General features: G+C 41.6%; 1 protein-coding gene across 2 annotated transcripts; it reads left to right on the top strand.

Moving 5' to 3' along the window:
- The first annotated feature begins 118 nt into the window (after positions 1 to 118).
- MXD1 (MAX dimerization protein 1) lies at positions 119 to 21422 on the top strand. 2 transcript variants are annotated; one of them, XR_012636346.1, is made up of 7 exons: positions 119 to 307; positions 1416 to 1515; positions 7349 to 7378; positions 14014 to 14128; positions 16281 to 16440; positions 16538 to 16780; positions 20093 to 21422. XR_012636346.1 is itself a non-coding variant. In XM_074940076.1 (6 exons), the coding sequence occupies exons 1-6, from the start codon at positions 229 to 231 to the stop codon at positions 16723 to 16725; spliced, it is 672 nt and encodes a 223-aa protein (XP_074796177.1). In that variant the 5' UTR covers positions 119 to 228; the 3' UTR covers positions 16726 to 21422. The 2 variants fall into 2 exon arrangements, 1 of the variants encoding a protein (XP_074796177.1); XM_074940076.1 differs by having other exon boundaries at positions 16538 to 21422.
- The last annotated feature ends 5668 nt before the right edge of the window (positions 21423 to 27090 follow it).

The raw sequence follows: 27090 nt of genomic DNA, 5'->3' as shown, positions 1-27090 counted from the left end.
GCTGGGCGTTGGTTCTGGGTATCCAATGAGCACCGCGCTGGCAGGGGGCAGTGGGTTGGGTTGCGGGCGGCGGCGGCGGCGGCGGGGGGGGGTTGGTTGCCCGGGGTCTGTCAGAGCGGAGCAGGAGGGAGGGGGGTAAACATTCGGGCTGTGGAGACCGGCTGTTGCAGCTGCTGCTCCGTGAGGTTCCGCGGCAGGGCGAGCGCAGGGCCCCGGCAGTGGCGTAAGATGGCGGCGGCGACCCGGGTCTGTGTGAACATCCAGATGCTGCTGGAGGCGGCCGAGTACCTGGAGCGGAGAGAGCGAGGTACCGGCGCCCCGGAGGCAGCAGCCCGCCCGGCCCCGCTCCTCTGGGGCCTGGCCTCGGGGTCCCGCCGCGGCCTCGGGGATAGCTCCCCGCGGGAACGACCCCCCTCAGGGCCTCCCCTTCAGTCCCCCCAGCAGAGACCCCCCTCCCGGCCCGGCCCCTTTCCCCATAGGAGAGACCGGGGCCTGGTTTCGCCCCCCCCCCCCCCCGCAGGAGAGACCGGGGTGTCGCCCCCCCCCCGAAGATCCCGGTCCTGCCCCCCCCCCCCCCCGGCAGCGAACGAGATGCCGCCCCCTCGGGACTCGCTCTCCGGCTCCCGTCCCCCGCCCGGGGCGAGGGAGGGTCCAGGGAGCAGCCCCCGGGAGAAGGGCCTCCCCCGCGGCCGAGCTCTCCCCGACGGGGGGGGCGCTGACCGGAGACCGCCCCCACCCTGAGGAGGCAGCGGCCTGCGCCGCCCCCCACCCCCACCCCACCCGTCGTCGGCGGAAAGCGGAACCGACAGGAGCCAGGATCCCATCCCGAGCGGTGACCATCGCCCGCACCCACCCCACGGGCTCCCCCTTCCCTAGCCCGGCTGCTCTTCCCCCCGGGGCCCTCCCCTCTCCCCCCCCCTTCAGCTTGGCTCCCCCCGATCGCCCATCTTGGGGGGTGGAAAGATCCTTACCCCCAGGCACGCGCTGCAACTCGTGGGGAATAATCCCACCGCGCGCAAACGCCCTGGCTTTTTGTGTAGCTCCTTCCATGCATGGGTGTCCCCCCCAAGAAACAAGTGTTCTGGAGACCCCCATGTATGGGATGGGGAGAAAGGGACCCTACACAACCCATCTTCCAGATCCCCACTTCAGAATCCCTATTGCTTGCCGTCTACATGGTTCCCCCCCATGTATGGCGTGGGCATGTCATCCCCGTGCTGGAAACAATGGATTCCCTGGCCCCGGAGGGTTTTGTTTTAGGCTCTGTGTGTTGTTGTTCAGCAGATAAAGAAGTAATCTTATTGATTTGCACCTTTGGACTTTCAAATATGTTCTCCTCCCACCCCCAAATACTCCTGGATGTCTGTATGTTTTGGGCTAACTTAATGATCAAGTGAAACCCTGGCTTTTTTTAGAAGCTGAACATGGCTATGCCTCTATGTTACCCTACAATAACAAGGACAGAGATGCCTTAAAACGGAGAAGCAAGTCCAAGAAAAACAGCAGTAGTAGCAGGTAATGGCAAGTATGTGGTACTTGCATCTGTGTGTGAGCGTGTGTGATATCTGACTTATGCAGAAGCTTGTGGTGCAAAATTCTGCCATTTCTAGTATGATTATCAGCTCTGAGAAAATGTTGGGTATGTCTTTCAACTTATACCTCACCATACAGTGATATTTTTAATTGAAGGGTTCTTTATCACTGTGTGTTTTCTCACTTGACAAAGTCCTTGTGTTAACTCAGATTTTAAAACTTTCTATTTCCTAACTTATTTAGGCTTTTTACTTCTATCTTTAACATGGGAAATGAAGGTTCTACTCAGTTTCACTTTTGCTTTCAGTCAATTGTGTATTTAGGCTTTTCTGCTTTAACACAGTGGTTTAATGTTTAGATTGTAAACACTGCAGGGGTATGTCCTATTTAGTTTCAATGCAAGCCATTTAAAAAAATTAAGTGAGGCATGATGTGCTTATAATAAAGGTAATATACTGTAATTATATAATGCCTCAGTCAAATTTGGCCCAAACTTTGGTTTTGGCACTTCAAGAAAGCAGAAGTATTTTTTAACACACCTGTTCAGATATCTTTTTATGTCAGTGAAATAAAACTTTTCCACTAGAGCATGGATACTCAAAGGTAAAATTTATAATATTTCTTACTGAGAGAGGTGTTCATACGTTTAGACTACTTTGTGCATGTTTAACTGCTGTAATACATGAACATAGTCAAACTTTTTGAAACTAGTTACTTTCTAGGGAAACCTCTAAAGAACAGAAACTGTCATTTTTTGCTGTATTTATTTTTTTCTCAGGAAACAAATCATGTGGAATTTTGCCATGCAACATGGTAGAAATGTGTTTTCTACAGCTAACGTGAAAATTGATGGAGTCTTATCTTTAATTCAAGATTCATGTGCAATGTTAGACTCAAATTTTCTAACATTTTCTATTTCACTTTAAGTGTTTGTGCAGGAATTCTTAACTAAAGCTAAATTATATGACTGAGTGCAGAAAGTGACATAGTTCTGGTTTGACACTTAGATTAAATCTTGCTTCCAGTGCCACTTTTGTTTGACAGCCTGATTTATTTAGTGTTCATCTTGAAATCCATCTAGAGCTTTGCTACAGATTATTCATCTTGTATTTAATATAGATCTTGTTCTTGGGGCAGCTAAAAATGCTAAATCACCTAGTACTGGAGATGTTTTGCTGGGATTTAATCCATCCAAATTCATTTCAGTTCAAGCTGTTGAACTTTAAATTGGATCGGCAACTTCTGCAAGCCTTTTTTTTAGTGAAGACTTTTAGGTCCTAAAGACTTGCAGGTTAAAACTGAAGTTCCTGTCTTGTTTTTAGGTGCTTGCAACTCTCTCCATTTAGTAGTAGTATGTATAAATGCAAACTGCTACCTTTTAGGTCATGCTTGTGCTGTGATGGAGACTCATAAAACCCAGGAAGTTCACAGTTAAAGCTCTGTCCTTAACTCACTCTGTTTTGACTGTGGTTAGTGGCCTAAGATCAGTACGTGATGTGCACCATATGTGCTGCAATATTTAGGTACAGCATAGCAAAAGAAGAATGGAATTTCAGTGTGAACTTCGAACTTGGGTTTGTGTCCCAACCTCAATGTTTGGAATCTTACTTGGGCTGTAGACTTTCATTTCAATGCATGTCTAATACAGTAAGTATATTGACCAGTGGTAGAGAAAAGTCTAATAGTCCTAATGACTCCTTTGCATCTCTATACTAAGAAGAACATATTTCACAATGCAGATGGAAGGCCTCTCAAATGTCAAGAAATTTTAGGGTTTTGATTTTTTAGAAATCCTTTAGAAATGGAGGTTGACAGTACAAGAGCTGACCTACCTCTTAATGTATCTAGTGAAAATCAGCATTTTTTTTCAGCCTGTCTCTCAGAATTCTGTAATTACAGTTCATTTTAATAGTTAAGATTGTAAAGCTCAACTTTGTAACTGACCTGCAGAAATAGTGTATTTAAAGGTGTGCAGTGTTGGCATTGAGGAGCGAGCTCTTTCTTATGTATACATTAAGTGCCCTAAAGATCAGATCAAATAATTAATGGAGAAATAGTATGATAGACAGAGAGCAGTGTGAGCAAATTCATCTCTAAATATTGTCTGGGTGATCACTTCCTTTCTTACTGGCCTGTTTGTAGCTGTTCTGTCTAGGGACTAAATATTTCTTGTTTCATTAGGAAATGTGAAATGACTCCTTGTTTTAAACAGTTTGATTCTTAAGTTGGCAGTGTCCCTTTAAACTTTTTAACAAAACAGAGATTTTTGTCTTAGTTTAAGTAATACCTGATATTACAATAGCTGAAATATTATTGGGCAGGGGCATAGAGATGAGCAATTACTCTGCTGGACAGCTCTGTGTATAGTCAATTTTAGTCTTTTGTCTGTGTAGTCTTTTAAGGCCCACCTGACTCCCCCTGACTTCAGTGGAGGGCAGATTAGGTCTTCTATCTCCTGTTTGTGTGAAACGTTCACCGCAATGGGGAAAAAGGCATATGTTAAATAGGAACATCTGATTGTAAAACACAGCTTGGCAAGTGGCCCCAAGGGCATGTATAATACCTGAAGCTACTTCTAATTCTCTTTTTAAAGATGGTTAGATTACAAGCTGATAGTTTCCCTTTAACACCAATTGTGAAGGTGTCTTAGCGTAGCAAGAATAACTTAGTTCTAGCCTACGTTACAATGGAATGAGTTAATATTGAGTTCATATGAAAAATGGTGCAGCCATTTTCCTGTATCTATAATGGAACAGGTGTTCATTAAAAGGTCAAAGTTCAGAAGTAATCCTAGTTGCATGCCCAAATTCTGCATTTACATTCTAGAATGTGATCAATATTAACTATAGTATAATGATAAATAGGTCTGTGTGACCAGTATGATTGTTAGCTGATATTAGACAATAAAATGGTCTGTCTATTGGTTGTCAGAGAGAGGGGAAGAGAGGTGAGGGTATCTTTTTATATTGAGTTTAAGGTTGGCATTTTATGCTAGGTCTGCAGACCTGTCACTGTGCCATCAGCATGGTTAAGCCTGCATCTTTGGAATGGAAATTCTGCAACACTGCAATTCACAAAAATGTGGCAGTGGCTCCTGTAGACAAGCCAGTTAGAGAGACTGTCGCTTCCCCTTTTGGAAGGGGAAGAAGATGGGTACTATGTACACTGCACAGCCAATTAGCTAGTGCAGGAATGGTTGCCATGTCCTTCTCTGTATTAACTTCCTGGAAATGGTCTCTGTTCGTTCGGAGTTCTGAACACAAGCTGATTGCTATCAATGTTGCTTTGAAACTGGCAAACAAAACACTAACATTTCTTGAAGTTATTATATTCAGCCTTTTCATTTCAGATAAAAATGGTTTTGAATACATTCCAAGTAAAGGCAATTAATGTTTATCACTAAGAGCTGAGAATCGTGTCTACATGGTAATATGCAAACTATCCACCTTAGGGTTTATGTTGTAAAAATAGAATGCACCAGCTAATAGAACTATATTTTTGGATACAGAACTTACCATTAGTAATGTGTTCCTGGACACAGTTGAGTCCAGAGAGGATGCATTCTATTAACAAACTTGTTGTAACAGAAATCTGTAACTTTTGGTACCAATATTGAATTGATACGTCCTATTTATGACGCAACAGCCCACTAGTAAACTACAAGTTCATTGTAATGTCTTGGACTCAGGAACTCATAACTGGGAGGTGAGGAAGGGCTCAGACTTATAATTCTTTTTCTCTGCTTTTTATCCAGAAGAGTCAGATGAGGAAACTGGTGGAACCAAAAATATGTCTGTCCTCTTTTCAGCCATTTACAGATGCCCTGGCAGGGGAACTTGTGTCTCCATTACATATCAAACTAATGTGCATCCATTTAAATGATCTACTAAGAAATATGGACCTTTTATTCTCAGTTAAAATCAAAATATCTTGTGATTTTTAAATTTGTTTGGAAACTAAATGTTTGCATTATTTAAAGTGATCTGTTCTGAAATGCAATCTGAAAGTAAACAAAAGGAGCTATGTTAAAATTAATGTCATTAAAACACTGGGGGGAGGGAGTAGCTTACCAAACTGAGATCAAACCATTATGAAATATTATGAATGACGTTTCTATGAGGGATTGCAAGTGGGTAAAAATACCAAACATATAATTTGCGGTGTCCTCAAAGTATAAGTTCCTAGCTTATTTAACAATAAAATCTGCTTAGTTTATTGAAACCTCTAGAAAACACAGTGGGAAAACTGGCACTCTCTGGCTCAGGCACAGGATAAGTCAGATGGAAGGCTTCAGATATATACATTCCTTTATCATGGTTGTGGTTTTTCCTTTGGGTCTTCTGTCCCACAGTAGTGCTGTCCCTGAATGATAACAGGCTTCATTTAAAGCTTTAAAGAGCAGTTGTGGCAGATTTCTGTTAGGAGCATGTGTGCATATATTAGGAGTCCTCATTTCAACATTAAGTCAACAGTAATTTGAAAACTATTCAAATCTCTGTAGTTATTCTGGGTCGTCTTATTTCTAAGAGAACCCCGCAATAGTTCTTTTTTTGTTTTGTTACAGTTTCCCTAAAATCTTGCGAGGGGAGAAGGAAGAACTTCTGAATTATTTGTAAACCAGTTTAATACCAACCTAGACTACAACCTCAAATTTAATGTGTCGTTCTTCCATTTAAGAATGAAACGCATTATAGTCTATTAGCTTCTGGAAAAGTTTTCTACAGCGCTCCTGTATTCACATTCCTGATCTTCAGGATATTATTTCTCTGCAAAGCTGGTGACTTAGTGATTGAATACAGTGTGCAAGTCACATGGTTCAATTGGTATCAGTCATTGGTATCAATAGGCCGTGGGATCAAATCTCTGGTTCATGGTCATTGCTGCACTGTTCAAGGTGCCATCCTTTATGAAAAGCTGGAAGCAAAAGTTAAGAATTCAGTAAAAGTTAACGAGGAGTCCAGTGGCACCTTAAAGACTAACAGATTTATTTGGGCATAAGCTTTCGTGGGTAAAAAAACCCCACTTCTTCAGATGCATCGACATTAGGTTGTGGTGTCCCGACTGTTTGAGCACTTGTCTGCTAGTGTATTAATTATTGTTGTGTTATGTGGTACTTACCTCATTATTTTGTGATATCTGATGTTAAAGGTGCTTTTTAAAACCATATTCTATTCTGCAATATAACTTTTAAAGACACAAACCATATAACAGTGTTTTCAAGCAAAAGTTACAAATACCACCTAAGAGTAACAGAATTCAGGCAACTTTTCTCCATCTCTTCAGTTTTTTCTTACTTTATATGTAAACTCTGATAAAATGCAAAGTTGGCTTCTCTCATGATGGGAATCTTTTGCACAGCAATAGGGAGAGAGATACTTAAAAATCCTCTCCAAACCACCAGTTGGCAATGCACTCAGGGGCATGTCTGAAATTATACTTGACGCTTAATTGACTAGATGTCAAGTAGAGTGTTAAGAGGGGACAATTTGCCTTTCTCTTCCTACGCTAAGATAACCACATTTTTCGTTTGCACCACCATCACGCGCTTGGTTTTGCAGCTCTTTCTGGGCTTATATTGCCATTTTGCTGGCAGAAAACCCATACTGTGTTGCTCCACACTTCTTCACTTCGTCCTGGTTGCTTCCAGCCTTTTTGCTGCCCCAGGGTAGCTAGCAGCTTTCTCTGAAGTGCATTAGTGGCTTGCTCTTGCAGTGAATGGTTACAAAAACTGTTGCATTGATATTCTTAATCACAGTGCCTGTACTTATCTGCAACTGATAATCATTAAATAACTAATTCCTTGTTTATCTTTCAGGTCAACGCACAATGAAATGGAAAAGAACAGGTGAGTTTGTAGGATTCATTAAGTATTTGCACTTACTTTTATTGCATTCCCCTGCATGTCCCAGTGGGATTGTCCAGGTCCTCCTCAATGGAGCAGTAATATTAGGGGGACATGCAAGGTACATCCTCAGGCAAGACTGATTCTCTGAGCAACCTCTAAATCTAAGAGTTCAGTTTTATTGAAGTTGGGTTTGGGGGGGCGGTGGGGATAGGCAGGGTAAGCTAAAATGTCACTTTAAACTAAAACTAATGTGGTCAGAAAGCAGGAGATACTTCCACAACATCTATCTGCAGTAAGCAAGCATAAACTGCAATGTGGGGGAGAATGGACAGTTCCGTGTGAGCGCAGGTTTGTGCATTACAGCAACTAGAGACTGCTTATTCTAGGAATTATGATTTCATCAATCCCAGATCTTCTAAGGCCTCTTACCTGGAATATGTTTTTCATCCTTCAGAGTCTAAGCACTGATCGGGAACATTTCCTCATAACCCCCATGTGCAGTTATTCCATAACTGCTTTCGGCAGTGTTTCTTGGACCTTTCCTTGAAGCCTCTGGTTCTGGTCACCTTCTGTCAGGGTACATAAGTCTAGATAGACTGCTCATCTGATCAACTACCACACTGTTTGTGTCCTTAGCACTACACAGAATTTAACCTGTTTTTTGTTGGCTGTTTTGACAGGGTTGTGGGATCATTAAGTCTGCCCTTTTACCCTGTATCTTGGTAAATGTACTTTGCAGTCAAGATATAAGAACATGGTTTTAAAGACTGTAACTTTAAAACTGGAGAACTTCATAAGAGGGCTTAAACTTTGTTTTCAGTTCTTGTGGCTCAGTCAGTGTACTTCTTGCAGGGAGGAAGGGGGCTGGGAGAAGGACTATTGTGTATGAACACTTGCAGTTGTAAAGTGAGGTATCCTCGTGTTTGTGGTGCTTGGTAGTTTTGGGGAAAAACATGGCAAGCTGACGCTCCCATTAGTGGGAAACCCCAGGCTACCATAATAGTTCTATGGCTTTTTGATGCTCTATTACAAGATGTAAATTGTAAATTTCTCATTAGCTAGCTCTCTGAGTTCATTGTAAGCTTTTGGGTGGTTGCTTTCCAGAATACTACTTGTGTATTTTACTAGATGGGAAGTATCAATACAAGAGAACTTGCGTTCATTAGAAATGGACTTCAGTAATCTTAGTAGCTTAATGGAAAAGTGCCTTTGTACCATTTATAAGCTTCTCCATTTCCTCTTCAAAAGTCTGATTCTGCTTTCAAATGTTGTAGGTATGGTATTGTCTGTTGCCAGTTAACTTGTTTTGTTAGCCTGGCTTGTGATGTATCCAGTGTACGTCCAAAATGACTGAGGTTAGAAGAGAACGGGATAACACACTCCAGAATCTAAACTAGTCACAAAATTATCACTTGAAAACCTCAGAAACTGAAGAAAAAATACTTTAAAAATTACTGAATGCAATGCATCTCGCCTACTTACTCTGCAGTAACAACTACACCATAGTTGTATTGAAATCCTGTTGCCCAAACAATGAAGTACAGCAAATGTCATTTATTTTAAGCTCTTATCAAAAAGGTGATTAGGAAAACAGCCAGTGTATTTCTCTGAAATGTATTCTCTTTCTAAATAAAATTGTTATTCGCTCATTGTTGTACATGTAGGAGTGAATATTTTGATGTCTAAGACTTTAACTGCCACTAGTCTCAAAAGTTAACTGCTTAGATGCCTTATGGAGACTTGAAAGTGGCTCCTCTACATTTCTGTACACAAAGGGTTAATATCTAGCTGTTAGGACTTTGCAGATGTTCAGAAGTCCTAATTTTGAAGTCAACATTGGTTATCTGTTTGGAACTTGAATAGTATGGGAACCAGTTTAACTTGATAGTTGGGGCCAAATTCTGGTTAGATACATACCACATTGCATCTAAGATGAAAATTAGGCTCGTTGGTAAGCATTATCTTTAATGTGAGGAATCTGATTACCTGTATTACAATGGACTTGAAAGAAAGTCCAGTTGTCTCTCTGACAGCAAATTAACTGAGGAATTTGCCTTTGCCAGTGGGAGAATTTTGTCTAATTTAAAAACTGCAGTTGTATTGTCACTTATTAAAAATGAGGCTGAAATATGCTTTAAAAGTAGAAGTTGGAGCTGGAAAATCAAGGGTCATGGAGAATGACATGCTAGATTTCTAGGAATCTCACTTTCTGTTGTACAGTATTTGCAAACTCCCTAATGTTAAGGGTTTGACTTCTGAAGTGACTTTGAACTTGACCTGATGCCCACTGCAGTCTCTCGCTTAAGTATTGTGGATCATAGATGTAAGACCTCTGTAGGTACTTCAGACAGCTGTTGTGTAACTCCATTAAGGCAGGTTGGATAAGTCTGTTCAGAAGGAAGGAGATCTTATTTTGGGGTTGCAAACAGTGTTAAGCAGGGATTCATCACTGGGCCCCAGCATTGGATTTATCCTAGGAGTAAAGATTATCCACTCTGTTTGTTTACATAAAATGCTTTCAGAACTACAGTGGAAATGATTGTTTAACTTGTAGTGTGCTTAGAGCAAGATATGCAATTAATTGCAACATCTCAATTTGAAGCTTCTTATGACAATTAGACATTTCAAAGACAGGTTATATTGCAACCACTGCCAAATGATGTGACCTAAATGTCAGGATCAACAAAAGCGTTTGAATAGTATTGAAACTCACCTGTCTTGGAACTATCCTCACTCCCAATATCCTAGTGAAGCGGTTTCCTTGAGTAGCTAAAAAGTTAGCTCTGCATATTGTCATCCACATAGCTGCTGTATGAAAGCAACTGGGCATATGCCTATGTGCAAAGGTCAGACTAAACAGTGTACCCTCTATATGGACTTCTAACCACTGTCAAAGTGCTAGAGAACTCCTGTAGTGGAAGTTGAATACTGTAGCATAGCCTTGATGAGGATGCAGCTTAACTAAATTGATTGTTTATGAATGGAGATGCATACACCAGAGCAATTGATCTGAAACTGGCTGATGGGAAATAAACAAAGGTAGGCAGAGGAAACATTTGTAAAGGTGCATTCGCAGTTTAAAGCTGTGTAATATTGACATGCTACATTAGAGGAGCTACAGTTGTCAATGGAATTAACAAGATGGGGTGAAGTTTTGTGAAAATAGTTGGTGCACCCAGGAAGCAGTGTCAGGTAAGCCGTCAGTTGCAGCTGATGTCATCCTTGACAACACTAGTTGCAAATCTCCTTCTGACCACATACATAAGGCATTTATCCTCTGTGGGCTGGAGACTGGGCTCTGGAACCCAATGAAGGGGGAGTGTCCCAGGGCTGAGGCTGGAGCCCAAGTCCTAGTGTCCTCACTGCAATTTTACAGCCCTGCAGCCTGGCCCCTTGAGCCCTCGTCAGCTGACTAGGGCTCGCTGCAGGTGTTATTGCAGTGTAGACATACCGTATGGGTGGGATTTTCAAAAGCTCTGAGCTTTCACTTAATTCTGCCTTGGAGGTGTGGTGAGACAATGAAGGGCTTGGCTTCTCTCCCTCCCCCCCCCCCCCCCCCAAGATGCTGAGTAGCCATAACTCCTGTGAATAACAGTGGGAGCTGTGGGAGCTTGACGCTGCTGAAAACCAGGCCTAAGTCACTGGCTCAAGGTCCTATACATGTATGGCAGAGCTGGACTGTGACTGGAATTTAGATGTCTACTGATTAGAGGAAAAGGCTGGAGCCAGGACAACGTTCCAACAAAATGAAAGTTGTGTGAAATGTCTTGTTTCTCTAAAGCATTGTGACCAAAACACTCATCAGTCAATGCTTTTTACCTTAAATGTAAGGTTAATACTTGAATGGTCAGGTCTGTATTTGAAGTGCTCTTAACACTTTGATTTATAAAACTTGGATTGTAATTCAGAAGACGACACCTCATAGTGCTGTTTCTTGTTCAGTCTTTCTTTCTCCTGGCTACTCAGATTATTTTTAAGATACCTCTGGTTTTAAGAATATACTTACACTGTCTTCTGCACAATACAGCAAAAGGCTGATCTACACAGTATCTCCAGAGAGCCAATGTAAAACACTTTACAGAATGGAGAGAGGTAAATAGTGGTGTCCCCCAGGGGTCTGTACTGGGACCAGTACAAGTCAACATATTCATAAATGATCTGGAAAAAGGGGTAAACAGTGCGGTGGCAAAATTTGCAGATGATACAAAACTACTCAAGATAGTTAACTTCAAAGCAGACTGAAGTGTTGCAACGGGATCTCACAAAACTGGGTGACTGGGCAATAAAATGGCAGATGAAATTCAATGTTGATAAATGCAAAGAAATGCATTTTGGACAACATAATCCCAACTATACATATAAAATGATGGGGTCTAAATTAGCTGTTCTCACTCAAGAAAGAGATCTTGGAGTCATTGTGGATAGTTCTCTGAAAACATCCACTCAATGTGCAGCGGCAGTCAAAAAAGCAAACAATGTTCGGAATCATTAAGAAAGGCATAGATAAGACAGAAAATATCATATTGCCTCTATATAAATCCATGGTACGCCCGCATCTTGAATACTGCATGCAGATGTGGTTGCCCTATCTCAAAAAAGATATATTGGAAAAGGTTCAAAAAAGGGCAACAAAAATGATTAGGGGTATGGAACAGCTGCCATATGAGGTGATATTAATAAGACTTGGACTTTTCAGCTTGGAAAAGAGACGACTAAGGGGGGATGTGATAGAGGTCTATAAAATCATGACGGGTGTGGAGAAAGTAAATAAGGAAGTTTTATTTACTCCTTCTCCTAACACAAGAACTAGGGGTTACCAAATGAAATTAATAGGCAGCAGGTTTAAAACAAACAAAAGGAAGTATTTCTTCACGCAACGCACAGTCAACCTGTGGAACTCTTTGCTAGAGGATGTTGAGGGCCAAGGGTTCAAAAAAGAACTAGATAAATTCATGGAGGATAGGTCCATCAATGGCTATTAGCCAGGTTGGGCAGGGATGGTGTCCCTGGCTTCTGTTTGACAGAAACTGGGAATGGGCAACAGGGGATCTTACTTGATGATTACCTGTTCTATTCGTTCCCTCTGGGGCACCTGGCATTGGCCACTGATGGAAGACAGGACACTGGGCTAGATGGACCTTTGGTCTGAAGCAATATGAACGTTCTTACGTATTAGTACTCCCTATACAGTAACTGTAAAAGTGGGGCTCTATCAGTCTGGTGGACTCGTGTTTTTTTTTTTTTTTTTTTTTTTTTTTTTTTTGCACAGTTGAACATTTCAGAATTGAAAGGCTTTTGTAATAAGATGGGAAAGCATAATTATCTGAATCGACTATTGGCTCAACAAATACATCAATTATAAAACCAGTCTTTCAAAACAGTTGCTTTTCTTAAAACTTATTTCAAAGTACTGCATACTGGGTATAGCAAGTGGCAACATGTCTTGTAGCTGAGAGTAGCCATTTCTGATATAAAAGACTATTTCCCCTTAACATTAAAACCTGTCTTATCCTGGAGGATCATTATTATTGTATGTGGAATTAATCTGTTTACTGACCTAAAACTTGGGGACATAAACAACCTGTTGTAGTAAATGGTGCAGAAAGGGAAAGGACCACAAAAGCGGAATTATAGATTGTCATGTGAAATGTTTGATCTGGTCTAAACTTAAAAGTTTTGCCAGCATAGCTACACTGGGGGGAGAGAGAGGGAGGGGAGGGGAATCATACCCTTTAATTGACATACCTATGCCAGCAAAAACACTAGTGTAGATGCAGCTGATATTGGCGAAAGTCCTTTTGTTGCTATAACTAATCTTTATTCAGGGAACGAGGATAAGCTATAGTAGCAAAAGCCCTCTTTTACCAGTATAAGCTGTGTCAAAGCTAGGAGGATTCGCCAGTATAGCTATACTGGCATATCCTTTCTCTTGTAGACAAGGTCTTAGTAACCAGCAGTGGATATGGCTAGAAATGCTCAAGGAAGAGATTAAGTCTGTGTTGAATAAGGTGATGTGTACCTGCTCTACCTCACATGGTAGCACCTGCAGTAGATGGTCACAGTAGTTACTCTGCAGTAGAGTAGGGAAACTATATACCACTCGAGAGCTGATTGGTGGGGGGAAAGCATTAATTGGCATGCATTGGGCTTTACATGATGTGCAATGTGATGTTGCTGTTCCTGTTTTCATTTTTAATTATACCATCTTAATGACTGATGTAGTTCTTGCATTTTAATATGCACGGAGATGGTCTTGAAATTTTTCTCCAGCTTGTCCCCCTGCCGCTTGACATTCTCAAGTGTAATTCTTTGGAGAAATTTACAATGGCTTGGAAGAAAGTATCTACATTTCTGGAATGCTAGTGCTTCAAAGCACAGCTCTAAGGGAGAAAATGCGTCTGAAATTATGCCAGGATGCGCTATTCATCTTCCAAAAATAGAAAGGAATGGATAGCCTTATTCTTCCAATCCCAATTACCAACTGCTGTTGTCACCAATTGTATCATTTACCTTTGTTATATTTGCCATAGCTGCTTGCACATGTGAGGTGCTCTTTAATGATGCCTAATCCGACCTACTTGCTGTGGACCACAGAATGAATATTTAGCATGATGTATGAACTTTGGATTTTACAGACGTGCTCATCTGCGGTTGTGTCTGGAGAAGCTGAAAGGGCTGGTACCACTTGGGCCTGAATCCAATAGACATACTACACTGAGTTTACTAACAAAAGCTAAATTGCACATAAAGGTGAGTTCAAGCTAGTTTAATCATAAGTGAGTACGCCAAGTATTACGGAATAAAGTGCTGTAAATACAATTGCTTGACAACAAATTGTATGGATAAAATCCTGCTTCAGGACCAGTTCCTTAGTTATGTCCACTTCTGAAGTCTGTCTCCTGCAAACAAGAGAAGTAATCTTCAAACATATGACTGAAATGGCGTAGGGATGAAAGTGACAATGATTGTTCCCCAAAATAATGTCCTGCTGATGCTCTTTGTCGCAATCAGTGAAGACCAGTTTCGTCTAAAAGTTTTTAACTTAACTTCTCAGTCTCTCCGGGGGGCCTAAAAATAAGTGTCCACTGGATGGACTGTTTCTTACCACCAGCAGTAGGTGGGCTGGTCAATGCTTAAAGTAGCAGGGTGAAGCTCTATGCCACTGCCAGTGAAGAGATGGGAGAAAAGTTCCCAAGAGGGTCACTTTTGTGGGTTGCAAAAAGCTTCAGTGCTCCGGAAAGTAGAAACCCTTTGATCTTGACTGAGACGCTAAGATCAGGTTTTATTCTGACCCTGTAATTGTTTAAAGTTGTTCTTTTATACTTTTGTTGAGAAACATCCGTGTCCTGATGCTGTGATTTCTCTCAAGGAAAACACTGACACACACTGAAACATGGAGTCAATATGAATTGCATATCTGAAGACCTTACTATTTAAAGGAAGAAATCTCTCTCTCCTAGCCAAGAGTCAAGATATAACAATACTAGCTTTACAATAGCATCCTGACGGAGAAAAGGCTTTGATTTCTAAGCTAATTGTGATGCTGTAACTTATAGATGCTAATTGGTTAACATTTTTCAAACATGGTTAAACTGGCTGACAGGGCATTTGTGGACTCAGGCTATTGTGAACCAAGACTCTCTCCTTGTATACAAATTTTTCTTGTCAGAATTATCCGTGGACATGATTTTAATGTTACATCTCATGTATGTTACTGTAGCGTCAAGAGGCCTGAGTCAGGGTTGGGACCTTCATACTGTTGGGCATTGTACAAATATAAAATAATCTGTGCCCCAAAGAGTGTCTCAATATTTGTACTGTTCAGTAGCTTTTTTAAAAAAAAGGAAGCAAATATTTAACTTTCAGTTGAATGGTTTTGATGTCTTTCTTTAGCAATACCAAATATTTTTAGAGTACATAGTATTGTTAAGTGGAAGATAAAGGGGGTGGCATGGAGGGACTTGGTTGGCGTCAGCTAGCTATTTGTAATCAGACTATCAAAGACTTGGAATGTATGTTAATAGGATTGAGATACTGCCAGATAATTGCATAAAAACAATTTTGAGAGGGAAGCATTATTTATACACATCCCCATGTGGCCATTAGATAATTCTAATCCAGCGATAGCTCAATCCTAACCTCTTACCAGAGCCCTGTGAGATCTGGCTCCTGCACCAGAGCCCTGCAGAAAAAAACCCTTCCCCCATTGTGGCCACTCCATGAGAACACCCAAACTTCATTTCTTTCCCACTGTCCAAGTAAACAGGAAAAGTCTGCTTCTGTAAATTCTAATGAACTCTGTTTACTTCCAATATACTGGGGTGGAGTGGAATGGAGACAAGGGGAGGGGTGAGATGAGTTGTCTTGAGAGTTCAAAGAGTTCCTGCTCTGGATAAGCAAATGTGCATTGGTATGTGGGGCATTTGGAATAACTTTGGTGGTTTTTTTGAAAACATCTTTACTTGGCAGTCACCTTTATTGGTGGAGATGCTCACAGTACATATGACAGCACAGGATGATGCTCCGTGTACAGATGGCAACACAAACCTCAAACCTTTAGCAAGTGTGAAACACTGACAGCACAATTAAGGGTGTAATAAAGCAGATATATTTTTCACTTGAACTATCTGCTTCAATTGTTTTCCTTTTAAAATTTTCTTTGGCTCGTAGCTACCTCTAAAACAGATTCTTAAAATGTATAGAATGTAGGTCAGCACTTCCAAACGCAAGTACCTCTCATCAGTCACCTAAAACCATAGTTAGGTGCCTAAGTGACCTGTCTTCCAAAGGTGCTGAGCACCCATGTCTGAAAATTAGGCCACTTGCTTAAGTGTGTGAGCTTGTAAACATTGGCCTTCGTCCAGAATGTCCAGAAGAACTAACAATGCCTTTTAACCCACAGAAGCTTGAAGACTATGATAGAAAAGCAGTACACCAAATAGATCAATTGCAGCGAGAACAGCGGCATCTGGAAAGGCAACTGGAGAAGCTGGGCATAGAAAGAATAAGAATGGACAGTATAGGGTCTACTGTTTCTTCAGAGCGTTCAGATTCTGACAGAGGTGAGTCACCTCAGTTGGCTAAGAATATCTATACTTGTAGCTGAAACCTTAAAATGCTTTATCAGGTTGGTCCAACACTACTCTCTTTTGCTTACAGAAGAAATTGATGTGGATGTCGAAAGCACAGACTATCTAATGGGAGACCTAGACTGGAGCAGCAGCAGTCCTAGTGATTCGGATGAAAGAGGAAGCATGCAGAGCATCTGTAGTGATGAGGGCTATTCCAGCTCTGGCATTAAGAGATTAAAGCTGCAGAACAATCACAAGCCTTGTCTCAGTCTATAAGAAGCAACTAAGTAGCTGTTCCATCCATTGCAGTTTCCCTGTTGGATCTTATTAGGTAGTATATTGGACCGTCCCACAATTCTCTTGCACGTAAATTTAATGTACCACCAACGTTAGCGAAATCAGCTTTGCCTAAGTCCTGAAACAGTGCATAGGGTTGTGGGTTATAAGCTACTCTCTGGAGCACACATCTGATTGCATCCACTAGCTTCTCTTTCTGTCAGTAAACTCATCTCTGTGAGACTGTACATTCCAACCAAATTTTGAAGTACCCAAGAATATTTTAGCAGTAATAGAGAGCTAAAAAACCCTTTTTTTTTTCCTTGATGTTATTGTCTAGTATTCTAGACCTACCTTGTCTTTGCTTAGCAACATAATGTATCTAATATCCAGAACTAGTGGCTAAACATAACTTTGATCAACAATCTGAAGGGGGAACCCAATTTCCTCGTAGTACAGATCTGGAAATGGGTGGACTAAACTTTCAAAAGTAGAGTGTGGAGCATTTTAGCTGTCCTGACTCTGATACTTGTGAGAATTGTGTAGCAACTGTTTGAGATTTTGCTTTGGAAATTTACTCCTATATGTTATGGGTATTGCATTTTTAGTAGCGTAGCTATATTACCACCTGACCCAGTCCTGTTGACCTAACTCATTCAAAACTCCCATTGACTTAAAGTTCAAAGGGCTGTATATTTGCGGCCTTTACTTTCAAGAGTAACCCTATTGAACTCTATCTCAGATTAGCAGCCAGCAAATGACAGTGGGAGTTTTGACTAGTGCGGGACAGTGGGACCAATCTTGAGACATTCTGAGCAGCTCTTGCAAGATTGTAGGCACTCACCGCCTCGCAAGATTGGGCTGCAAGACTTTGGCAACACAGATATACTGCTCCACCTCTTGCAGGTACCTTTATAGGGTGTCTTCAACCTTGCACATCCCAGTTTCTTTAATACCTAAACCCAAATGGTACTATTTCTCTAGTGCAATTTATTGTGACCTCATTGCATTACAGCTGCATATTACTGTTCTAGGCAAGTTTTCCTAGAAGTTTTTCTTGCTTCTCATCTCTGGGACAATTCTTTTCTACCTCAGAGAGATGAACAAAGATTATCTCGATCCCTTTAGCACAAAAATAATTATGCCTCATTTGTTTCGATAAGCAATGCTTGGTCCTCTTCAAATCTGTTTTACGACAAATTTTAGCAATAACTGAGTGATAAAGCTAGCTGTGCTAACTTTGGGTGTCAGTGATTGGGCACATTTTACAGGATGTTGCTAATACTATGTTACTACAATTATTCAGGGACGTGCTATTCGCATTAAAGCACTTCCTCACCTGGTTGAATTATAAGGCACTCTAAAACTGGCTCAAAGGATTTTGTTGCCAGCTTAAACCTTAATATTTTCCCCCAAAAATGTGGCTTTCAACCTTGCAACATTTTCATTTAAGCTAAATAGAGCACATGTAAATGTACATAATACACATGATCTATAAATAGTATTTATTCATTTTATATAAAATTAATGTAATGGAGATGCATTCTTATGACTTTGTGCTTTTATAGATGTTCTGGAAACTTTGTACGTAGAGGTCTGCTAACTGAGATATATGTAGACAGATTTCTTCAGTCCTCTTTGCTTGAAACATTTTATGGTCTTTATATTCAGCCCACTTGGCAAACTCCTCACAATGAATATTCAATATTTGATTCCGGTAATACAACCAGCTGGTACAAGGTGACCAGAGAAGCCCTAATTTCCAACTGAGCAATTTCACTATATAAAAGGGCTATGTAGCTTATTTAGTGATGGTCAACAAAAGTGGGCTTTCACACTTGCCTGCAGTCTTTAAAAATGCAGTTCATGAGCCTGAACTAGTCAAGCTGCCAAAAGCCACTAAGGCACTCTGTAAAATGCAAATGAGCAAACTATATAAAATGAGATTTGTTTTCTTAAAATATCCTCAAGCTATTTTTGGATCATTTGACCTCTTTAAAAAAAGAAAAGATGGGAAATGGGGCTAGTGGATTGCTAAAAATCTCCAAAGTATATTCTCTTTGTGTGCGCTATGTTTAAAAAAAAAAAAAAGGAATTTTTTTAAACAGCTGGAATTTTCAGATGTCCAGCAGATTTGCACTGAACTACAACTTGTATGCCTTTTGCATTTTTAAGCCTGCTTCCTGAGTACAAGCAGAGAATCTTCAGAGAGCTAGCTCAAAACCTGTAAACTTAAAAAAAAAGTTGAATATCTGCACTTTGAGGTCCTTTGCTCAATCTTTTTTTTTTTCCTTGAGACCTCTTGCTTTTTTTCCCCTTCAAATAAGTGTTGCATAAACTGCCTCACAAAACCAAACCTAGAGTTGCAGATATTGCGACCTTTAAAAAGGTAGTAAAGTAACTTTAGATATTTGGAAAGTGTCGGGGGGGTATATCTGAAATATTAAATTGTGTACTTTGTATGTTTTTTTTTATTTAGACATACCAAGTCTTAAGGATTCAGCATAAGGGGTTTTTAATTGTTGTGCCTTTTGAGTTAACTACTTTTTTGTGTGTGAAATATTGTGTTTTGTCCCTATATAAAACAGTAATTATTTGACCTTTGCACTGTTTGGATGTGGTCCTCTCAATTTTGATGGCATAGAAAATGTTGAACTTTGAAAATGATGCACTAATGTCAAAACTGACACAAGGGTATATACGTGGTGTCTTTTCCAAAACTCTAGGCGGGTGCAGTAAATTTTGCTACTGTGGGCTCCAAGGCCACTTTTGTATTGGCTAGGACCATCCTTGGCAGCTTCAAATCTCTCTGGTCCTCTTTGCTAGTCAACAAGCCCAAGCCTCAGGCAGCTAAGTCTACTTCCAAGGCTGCTGAAATGGTAGCATTTTTGTGTTTTGCCAGCCTTTTCCTCGAATTCACTGATCCACCAGCATTATTACTAAATAAGCTGCAGAAAATAAAAAATTTTATAGATTGTTAGGGGAGTGAGGGACTACTCGTATATTCCAAGTTTACGATTGATAGTTGCACAGATGTGTGTGAATATAAAACACACTTTTTCTTGTGAAAAGGGCAGATTAAAAAAATACTGCCATCAGTAACTAAGTTTCAGTGAAAATGGTGAAATGAAGCACACACTCAATTGGAAGAGAAAACAGAAACTCTTGCACTTAATAATCAGAGCAGAGAAGAAAAAATTGCAGTAACTTATGTGTTAATGATGGTCTGTCTTAAACATCCTAAAGTATTGTTTGTACCTATTGAGCTTGTTTTCCTGAGTGTTGAGCACCCAGAATCTAATTTCTTCTACAAAGCAGAGCTTTCAACTCTTCACGGTGCTGATAGTCACATCTTTTGAATTTCCAGGGTCATTGCTAATACCAATTTATGATGAAGATTCAAAGAGCACTTTTTGAGCAGCACCGAAGGTGCCACTAACTTCACAACATCTTCTAAGATGATCTGAAACACTTCTGAGCTCTGGACGTTAACAGGCCATGGTCTGCCAATTGCCACATTAGCACTTTGTTCTCTAATAAGGCACTTCTCTCCCCCAGTCCCAAACCCACTACAGTGCTATATTGGCTCTGAAAACAAAGAGAGCTCTCTCCGATGTCACTCCAGAACTACAAATCTGTGCACTAGGCCTACAATCCTAGCCAAGAGAGAGCCTATGTTATAATGTGTGGTGGCTTTTCCTTGCTCATTCAAAGTGTGTGAACTAGATGAAACAGGCATCTGAAATACCATTTAGCAATACGTTCGGGCTTTGAGTTCTTCTTTTGCCCCTTTTGTAACAAATTTCAGGTTTTGACACTGTAATGTATTGGGAAGAATTCTGCTTTTGCCAGGCTATGTATCTGCTCCCCTGAAAGTGTATACTCTGTTGCTTTTTTTTATTGCTGCTTGGTCTGCAAATTGTTTATACTGTCTAGTAGTAGAAACAGGTACCTTGTTCCAAAGCATTATTGAAACATGCGACAGCTGCGTGAATAGCTAGCTGAGTAGACATCTCTGGGGTATGGAAGAAATCACGAAAAAATTCCAGCCCCAAATAGTCATCTAGCGTTCAAGCATCTCTGTTATAGCCAGTTTTTTTTTAAAAAAAAAAATCTGGGGTATAATAAACTTGATCCCTCTTTTTTATTTATTTGGAAGAAGTTGTGTTTTTTTTGTACCATGTTGTTCAGGTGAAAGAATAAACTCGGAGGCAGTTCTACCCAGTTGCTATTTGCTGAATAGCTGTTGCATGACTGCAAAAAAAAAAAAAAAAAAATTCCAAGTACCTATGTCTTCTAAAGTGCCCAAACCTTAAGCAACCTGGAGTTTTGACCAGTTCTATTTGTGCTGTTTTTTCTTTCAAATTGATAAAAGAACCAAACTTGCCTATCTCCCTTTCTCAAGTTGGTGCTCTTAGCAACACTGCTGTTGAACCATCCATTTTATTTTTGGCAGTCTTCCAAATAGTAAACAGGGGAGCAAGCAGGTGGGAGAATATGAATTCTGTTTCCAGATGTTAAGTTCCTAATGTAAATACCACATCATTATGAATCCTGTGTCAAGACCATATAATGGTGCTTTTTATTACAGTTAGCACATGCATTTTTAGAAACTACATGTTTTAGAAGACCTTGCTGTGTATATGTATACTTCTGTATTGTTCAACTGTTAGATAATAAATTATTTCATTACTAAAGAGAAACATGTCCTCCCAGTGTTCTTCTGGTTTGACTAGAAAATGCCTTGTGGTATGCAACAATTTCACTGATTTGTTGGGTACCTTTCAGTAAATGGCAGTCAAAATGTTACTAGCAATCTAGTGATGAAACTCATTATGGCCTCTTGGGCACCCAAAAATTGTCACCTGGAATCACATTATTCACTTTTGAAAACCGTTTCTAGGAGGCAAGAAATTAGTAGGTGGAAAACACTTAGTTATTCCCTTCCCTTTCCATTTTAATGACGGTAAGGGGAAGAATAACCTTCAAATGTTGCCTGACTAACTTTCGGCTTCCCTTTCAGCAGTAGTTTGTCCCCCAATAGCTGCTTCCAGTTTTTGGTACTAAACCTCAATTTTGAATACTGGGCATCCCCAGTTGAGATTCCTCAGAATGAAGTGAGCAAAGTGCTTGAGAGGGCCACAGACAACTGCTGAAGGGAAGGGGTTGTTTAGAACTTTCTCCCCTTTTGTTCAGGTCTACACATGCTGTGTCTGTATGCATTAACGTGTTCCAGCCATATAGTGGGAAGGGGGCGTGACTTCATCTCTGCGATGGGGTCGCAACTGTGCATATTGGATAGTTGTGTAGGAGTGTGACTTCACTGGAAAGTCCCAACTAGATAGCGTCCAACGCTGGTGGGCTTGGCACTCTAGAAAGAGCACTCTGGAGCTTGAAAGCTTTTCTCTTGCACCAACAGAAGCTGGTCCAACAAAAGAGATTACTTTTCCCAGTTTGTCTGACTGTACAAAAGAAGATACCGCCCTAGCTGCTTAGAACCTGCACTGTGAGTTAGACAAGTTTTGATAAGATCCAGTTCTTGGTCATCTTGAAGCAATGCAGATCCTTTCTTGTTTGGAGACTGTCAACTTGAAACCTAATCATAACGCTTATATTTTAAAAGGTAGCTTCAGGGTTTGTTCCTTCCCTCAAGTCTCCATGCAATTTTTGTGGGTTTACAATCACTTCTCTTTCTCTCCCCTATTTCTATATTAAGGACCTACACTACCAAGGAGAACTAAGTGTGTATTTGTCAGCACTGGGACTAAAGTGTATTGAAAATTATTTTTCCTTCTCCTGTTAGTCTTGGTTGCTGCATGTCACACTAACAAATGTGCAATCTTAGACAGAATTGTGAAATCCCTTCTCCCTCCCTCCCTCCCCCCCCCCCATCTTAAACCACACCTGATTCTCTAGTAGGTTAGCCTTGCTTGCAGATTCAGACCTTAGTCGGCCTTTAGCAAGGACTACACTCCAGAGAAATCTGAATCACGAAAACCATGCTGAGAGGAAATGGTTACTACTGCATGATGAAAAATGGCTTGTAGTGGCCCTTCCTCTAGGGGAAGCTATTCCTGTTTGTGTAGCACACCAACTGCAGGATGCTTCAGAAACCGGGAGTATGACAACATCCCAGCCTCAAAGAGCTCATAATCTCGACCACGGTTAGAATGCTCTGTCTGATCCAGTCTGTAATGCTGCTCACTCTCGTTGTCATAGCTGAAGTGTGTATTGAGAAGAAAGTGGCCAATTAACTCAAGCTCGGTAAAGGATTGCCTGGGGAGGGGTGATACAAATTGCTTTAAAAAACTGAATGGTTTTATGAGTCTCTTTATCTGCTTGTGTTCGCAGATTAGAAACTCTAGGGCAGGGATGGCGTTTTGTGGGCAAACCTGGCATAATGCCGGCACTATGGCAGACAGACAGTGGGGACCCTGATGTACAAAAGCTTCATGCAGTCAAAGCACAGATTCATTTTTTGAAGGTTGGCATCGTTAACTTTAAGAGACGGAGATACTTGTGAATCAAAAGTAAAGCACAACTTTTCCACTGGATCTTTGTACAAGTGTTTTGGATTTATGAATGGGACCTTATTTACCACTTTTTCATACCCGGGTTATGACCGTCAGAAAGACGGCGTAGCCCAGAAATGTTCTCGATAGCCCTGACATGACGTGCACCCTGCGGCAACTCTTGAGCAGCTCTTTAGGATGTGGAAGTCCTTGAGAGTAGCCAGCTGCTGCTGTCAATTTCAAAGACGTCCACAGTTTGACATCTGCCTCTATGCTGGCTGCGCATTTGTGCCTGGATTACAAAGCACCCATCGCTCCCAAGTATGCTGAAAGGCAGAGCTGCTGCATGAGTTTTCAGTATTGCGAAAAATACAATTTAAAAAAAAGTATAAAAGCAAAGACTTGTGAAGTGAGTATGAAAGGCAAGGCAAGGCTTTATGGATGCTACAGCATCTTTTCAAGAATCTATTTCCTCTAGGATGTAAACAATATACCAGCAGACCACATTATTGAAGCAGTTGAAGGTCCTTCCGATTTGGCAGGACCATCTTTAGTGGGATCTATGTAGTTAAATGGCCCCCATTGGACTGGTATTGGAGAACCACACAATTATTTATTATAACAGCCTAGCAGCACACAGGGAGCCTGCGGTAGAGGTGAGAATTGAACGTATAATAGAATCTCAGAGTTACCAACATCAGTTATGAACTGACTAGTCAACCATGTACCTCATTTGGAACTGGAAGTATGCAATCAGGCAGCAATGGGGTTGGGGGGGGGGGGGAGAGTAAATACAGTTAAGTACAGTACAGTGTTAAATGTAAACTACTAAAAAATAAAGGGAAAGCTTAAAAAAAAGATTTGACAAGGTAAGGAAACTTTCTGTGCTTGTTTCATTTAAATTAAGATAGTTAAAAGCAGTATTTTTCTTCTGCCCAGTAAAGTTTCAGAACTGCAAGTCAATGTTCAGTTGTAAACTTTTGAAAGAACCACGCTAACATTTTGTTCAGAGTTACAAACATTTCAGAATTATGAACAACCTCCAAGCCCGAGGGCTTCGTCACTTTGTGAGGCTCTACTGTAGGCCTTCTGAATCCCAGTTCTGGGCCTTAGCAACACAAATTGCCAAGCGTTTCAATAATGCTTTCCAGTGCTGTGTCCAAGTAACTCAGCAAGGCTACTAATTTTACAGGGACCAGAGCACTGGCACTATGACCAGGAGAACTGATTTCTGTTATAAAGGTAGATCACAGTAGTTTAGAGCTTACTTTTAAGGGCACACTGATTTTAAAAACAAAAAAATCTTTGAGCACACATTTGTTTTCTAGATGATTAACAGAACCTCAAATCTACCTTTCACTCCCCTGCCCCCATAATGTCAGTGGGCTCCAAGGATAAATCCAGACCACTTATCTCACTGTTGGGTATTAACAAAGAAGTAGCACTTGGGGTGCAATCCATGCGAGGAATATTTTAAATCTGACCCATTGTTTGTTGTGGAAATACTTGATCTGATGTTTGGCTTGAGCTGATTCCTTTCACAGTGGTGTGAACCAGAAGGACCGGCTGTGTTGCACATGCTCTTACATTAATGTCAAATGAAATTAAACATCAGGTTCAAGGTGTTTAATAGCCTCAAGTCCATGAACATTTTGAGTTTCTGATGAAATGTGGGTGTAATCCAGCCGGTATTGGTTTCATACCTAAAATTCCCAACTTTTTCCTTTCACGTTTCTTCTCTCTGCAACCTTGGACTGTTTTCAGAGGGCGAGATGTAGCAAAGGGCTGGAATTCCCCTATGACATTGAACATAGCCCCAAGATTAGAAGCTTATCGGCCCCTGTTGAACTTTGCCCCCCACTCGTGATTTGTTTGCTTAGACGTATGAAAACAAGTTGGTTGCTCTCGATGATACTTTCACTTACTACTTAAAGGCTGTAGACTTCTGCATGCTGGAGTGGGAACAGACTCCTTAGGTCAGTGGGTTCATATCCCTGCTAGAGCAGGATTGGTTCTTACAGTCCCTTGTCTAGCTTTAAAAAGCTGCAACCCAGTATTGCTAGCAGCAGTGGGCTGGTGGTCAGAGGTCAATGGAAATGCGTGGTCTCCCTCATTGCAGGATCAGATCCTCAAAGATATTTAGGCACCTAACTCCAGTTGAAATCAATCGGCATCAGGCCCCTGAATACCTTTTGAGGATCTGGGCTTAACCTCTAAATGGGCCCTTAATGCACTGATGACGTCAATTGCCTAAGGACCAATTGAGCAAACAGCTTTCAGTTAAGGTTCCCTTGCATTGGCTTTGCAGTCCCCTTACTGCTGGGCCGTTTTGTTCTGGAGTGGCTGGTCGCCCAGCCTCTGTCACTTCGATGTCGCACTTTAATGGACAGATGCATCAAAGGACTGTAGTCCCGTGACTGCTACGGGCTGTGTGCTGTCAGGATCTGTGAGCACATCCGTCCTGCCATTGGTAACAATTAGAGCACATGTCACTCACACAATGCCAGCAGCGTAGGCGGAGTGTGAAGGCAAGCTGGGCTGGGGGTGGGGATTAAAGCCCCAAGGTTCAGACAGCCATGGGGACAGAGCCAGCTTGGCTGGAGCCTGTTACAATAAACCCATTGCATTGCTATTCATCACGGAGAGTAGTGCCCCAAAGCCCGAATTAGAACCTTGACATGGGGATGGTGCAGAGCAGGGTTCTAGTCCCAGCTTGGATACTGCCGTCCTGTGTAACCTTTAGCAAGTCACTTCCCCTGCCCTGGGCCTCAGTTTCCCCGTGTGTAAAATGGTGATAATGCTAGTGCCATTCTTTGTAAGGCACCTTGAGAGCTGCAGCTGAGAAGTGCTCTGTAACAGCTGGGTGTGCCAAGCCCTAGTGAATATAGCTTGTAACCCCTATCAGCTGGAGGGGCGGGAGGTAGCATCCTCTTTCTACAGATGCAGGCGTGCACACCACTCAGCGGGGGGGGCGGGTGACTCCCTGCAACGGTGCAGTGCTGTGAATCGAGGCCAGGTGGCTGCTTCCAAAGCAGACAGCACGCTCAGTGATTCCAGCCACCTGTGCGATGGCACCAGGGCAAACCACGGCAGCTTTGCCCGCCTACATTAGGGCTTTGACCCACTGCAGCTGTGCCTGGCTCGCTGAAATCCCCAGGGGCAACAACGCCATACACATAGCATGAATCATGTTTATTACAGCAGTGCCAGGCTCACAGCCCTATTGGGCTAGGCACTGTATCCGTGGTTGTTTTCTTTAATCTACAATAATACCCTCCTGGCCTGGAAGTGCCTATTTGTGTGCAGTAATTCTAACAGGGCCAAATCTGGGTGCCTTGTAGCTATGCCTGGGAGCAGTCAGCTAGGGAGAGAGATACAAGGCCTGTCCAGGTCCCAGTAGCCTTAATAAAGAATCTGCATAGTCACCATTACAACTGGGTCGCGGCTCTTTTCTGCCTCCAGGGAACCTGTAAAACCTAATGGTACTGAATAGCACCAAAGCCTCACCATCCCTGGTTACCCTGGCTTGAAGGGGTATGGAGAGCCAAAACTGGCTGAGTCCCCCTTCCACCAAGAGAGATCAAAATCACGGTCAGTCTTATCAGGGCTCGAGGCAGGAAGGGGAGGCTGATCCAGCCTGAAAAACCACAAGGCACGTGCACGGCAGAGTCCAGAGGGGGAAGGACCTGGAATGCTGAGTTTGCATTTAGTGAGGCAGAGGACCGTTCTTGTGTTTTGGTCTGTGAGTCATTCAGTGGCTGGGAAATGTCGTCATTTGGTGTCTGGGAATGAAGCAGGGTCTGCCCTGGTAGAATGTGCTAAGGCTGGTAACTCAGTGATAACATGCTCGGGG

The sequence above is a fragment of the Natator depressus genome, chromosome 26 (assembly GCF_965152275.1).
Source record: "Natator depressus isolate rNatDep1 chromosome 26, rNatDep2.hap1, whole genome shotgun sequence".
In the NCBI taxonomy this organism is placed as follows: Eukaryota; Metazoa; Chordata; order Testudines; family Cheloniidae; genus Natator; species Natator depressus.
Note: the sequence above shows the minus strand (reverse complement) of the source record. Positions and strands in the feature narration are given on the sequence as shown.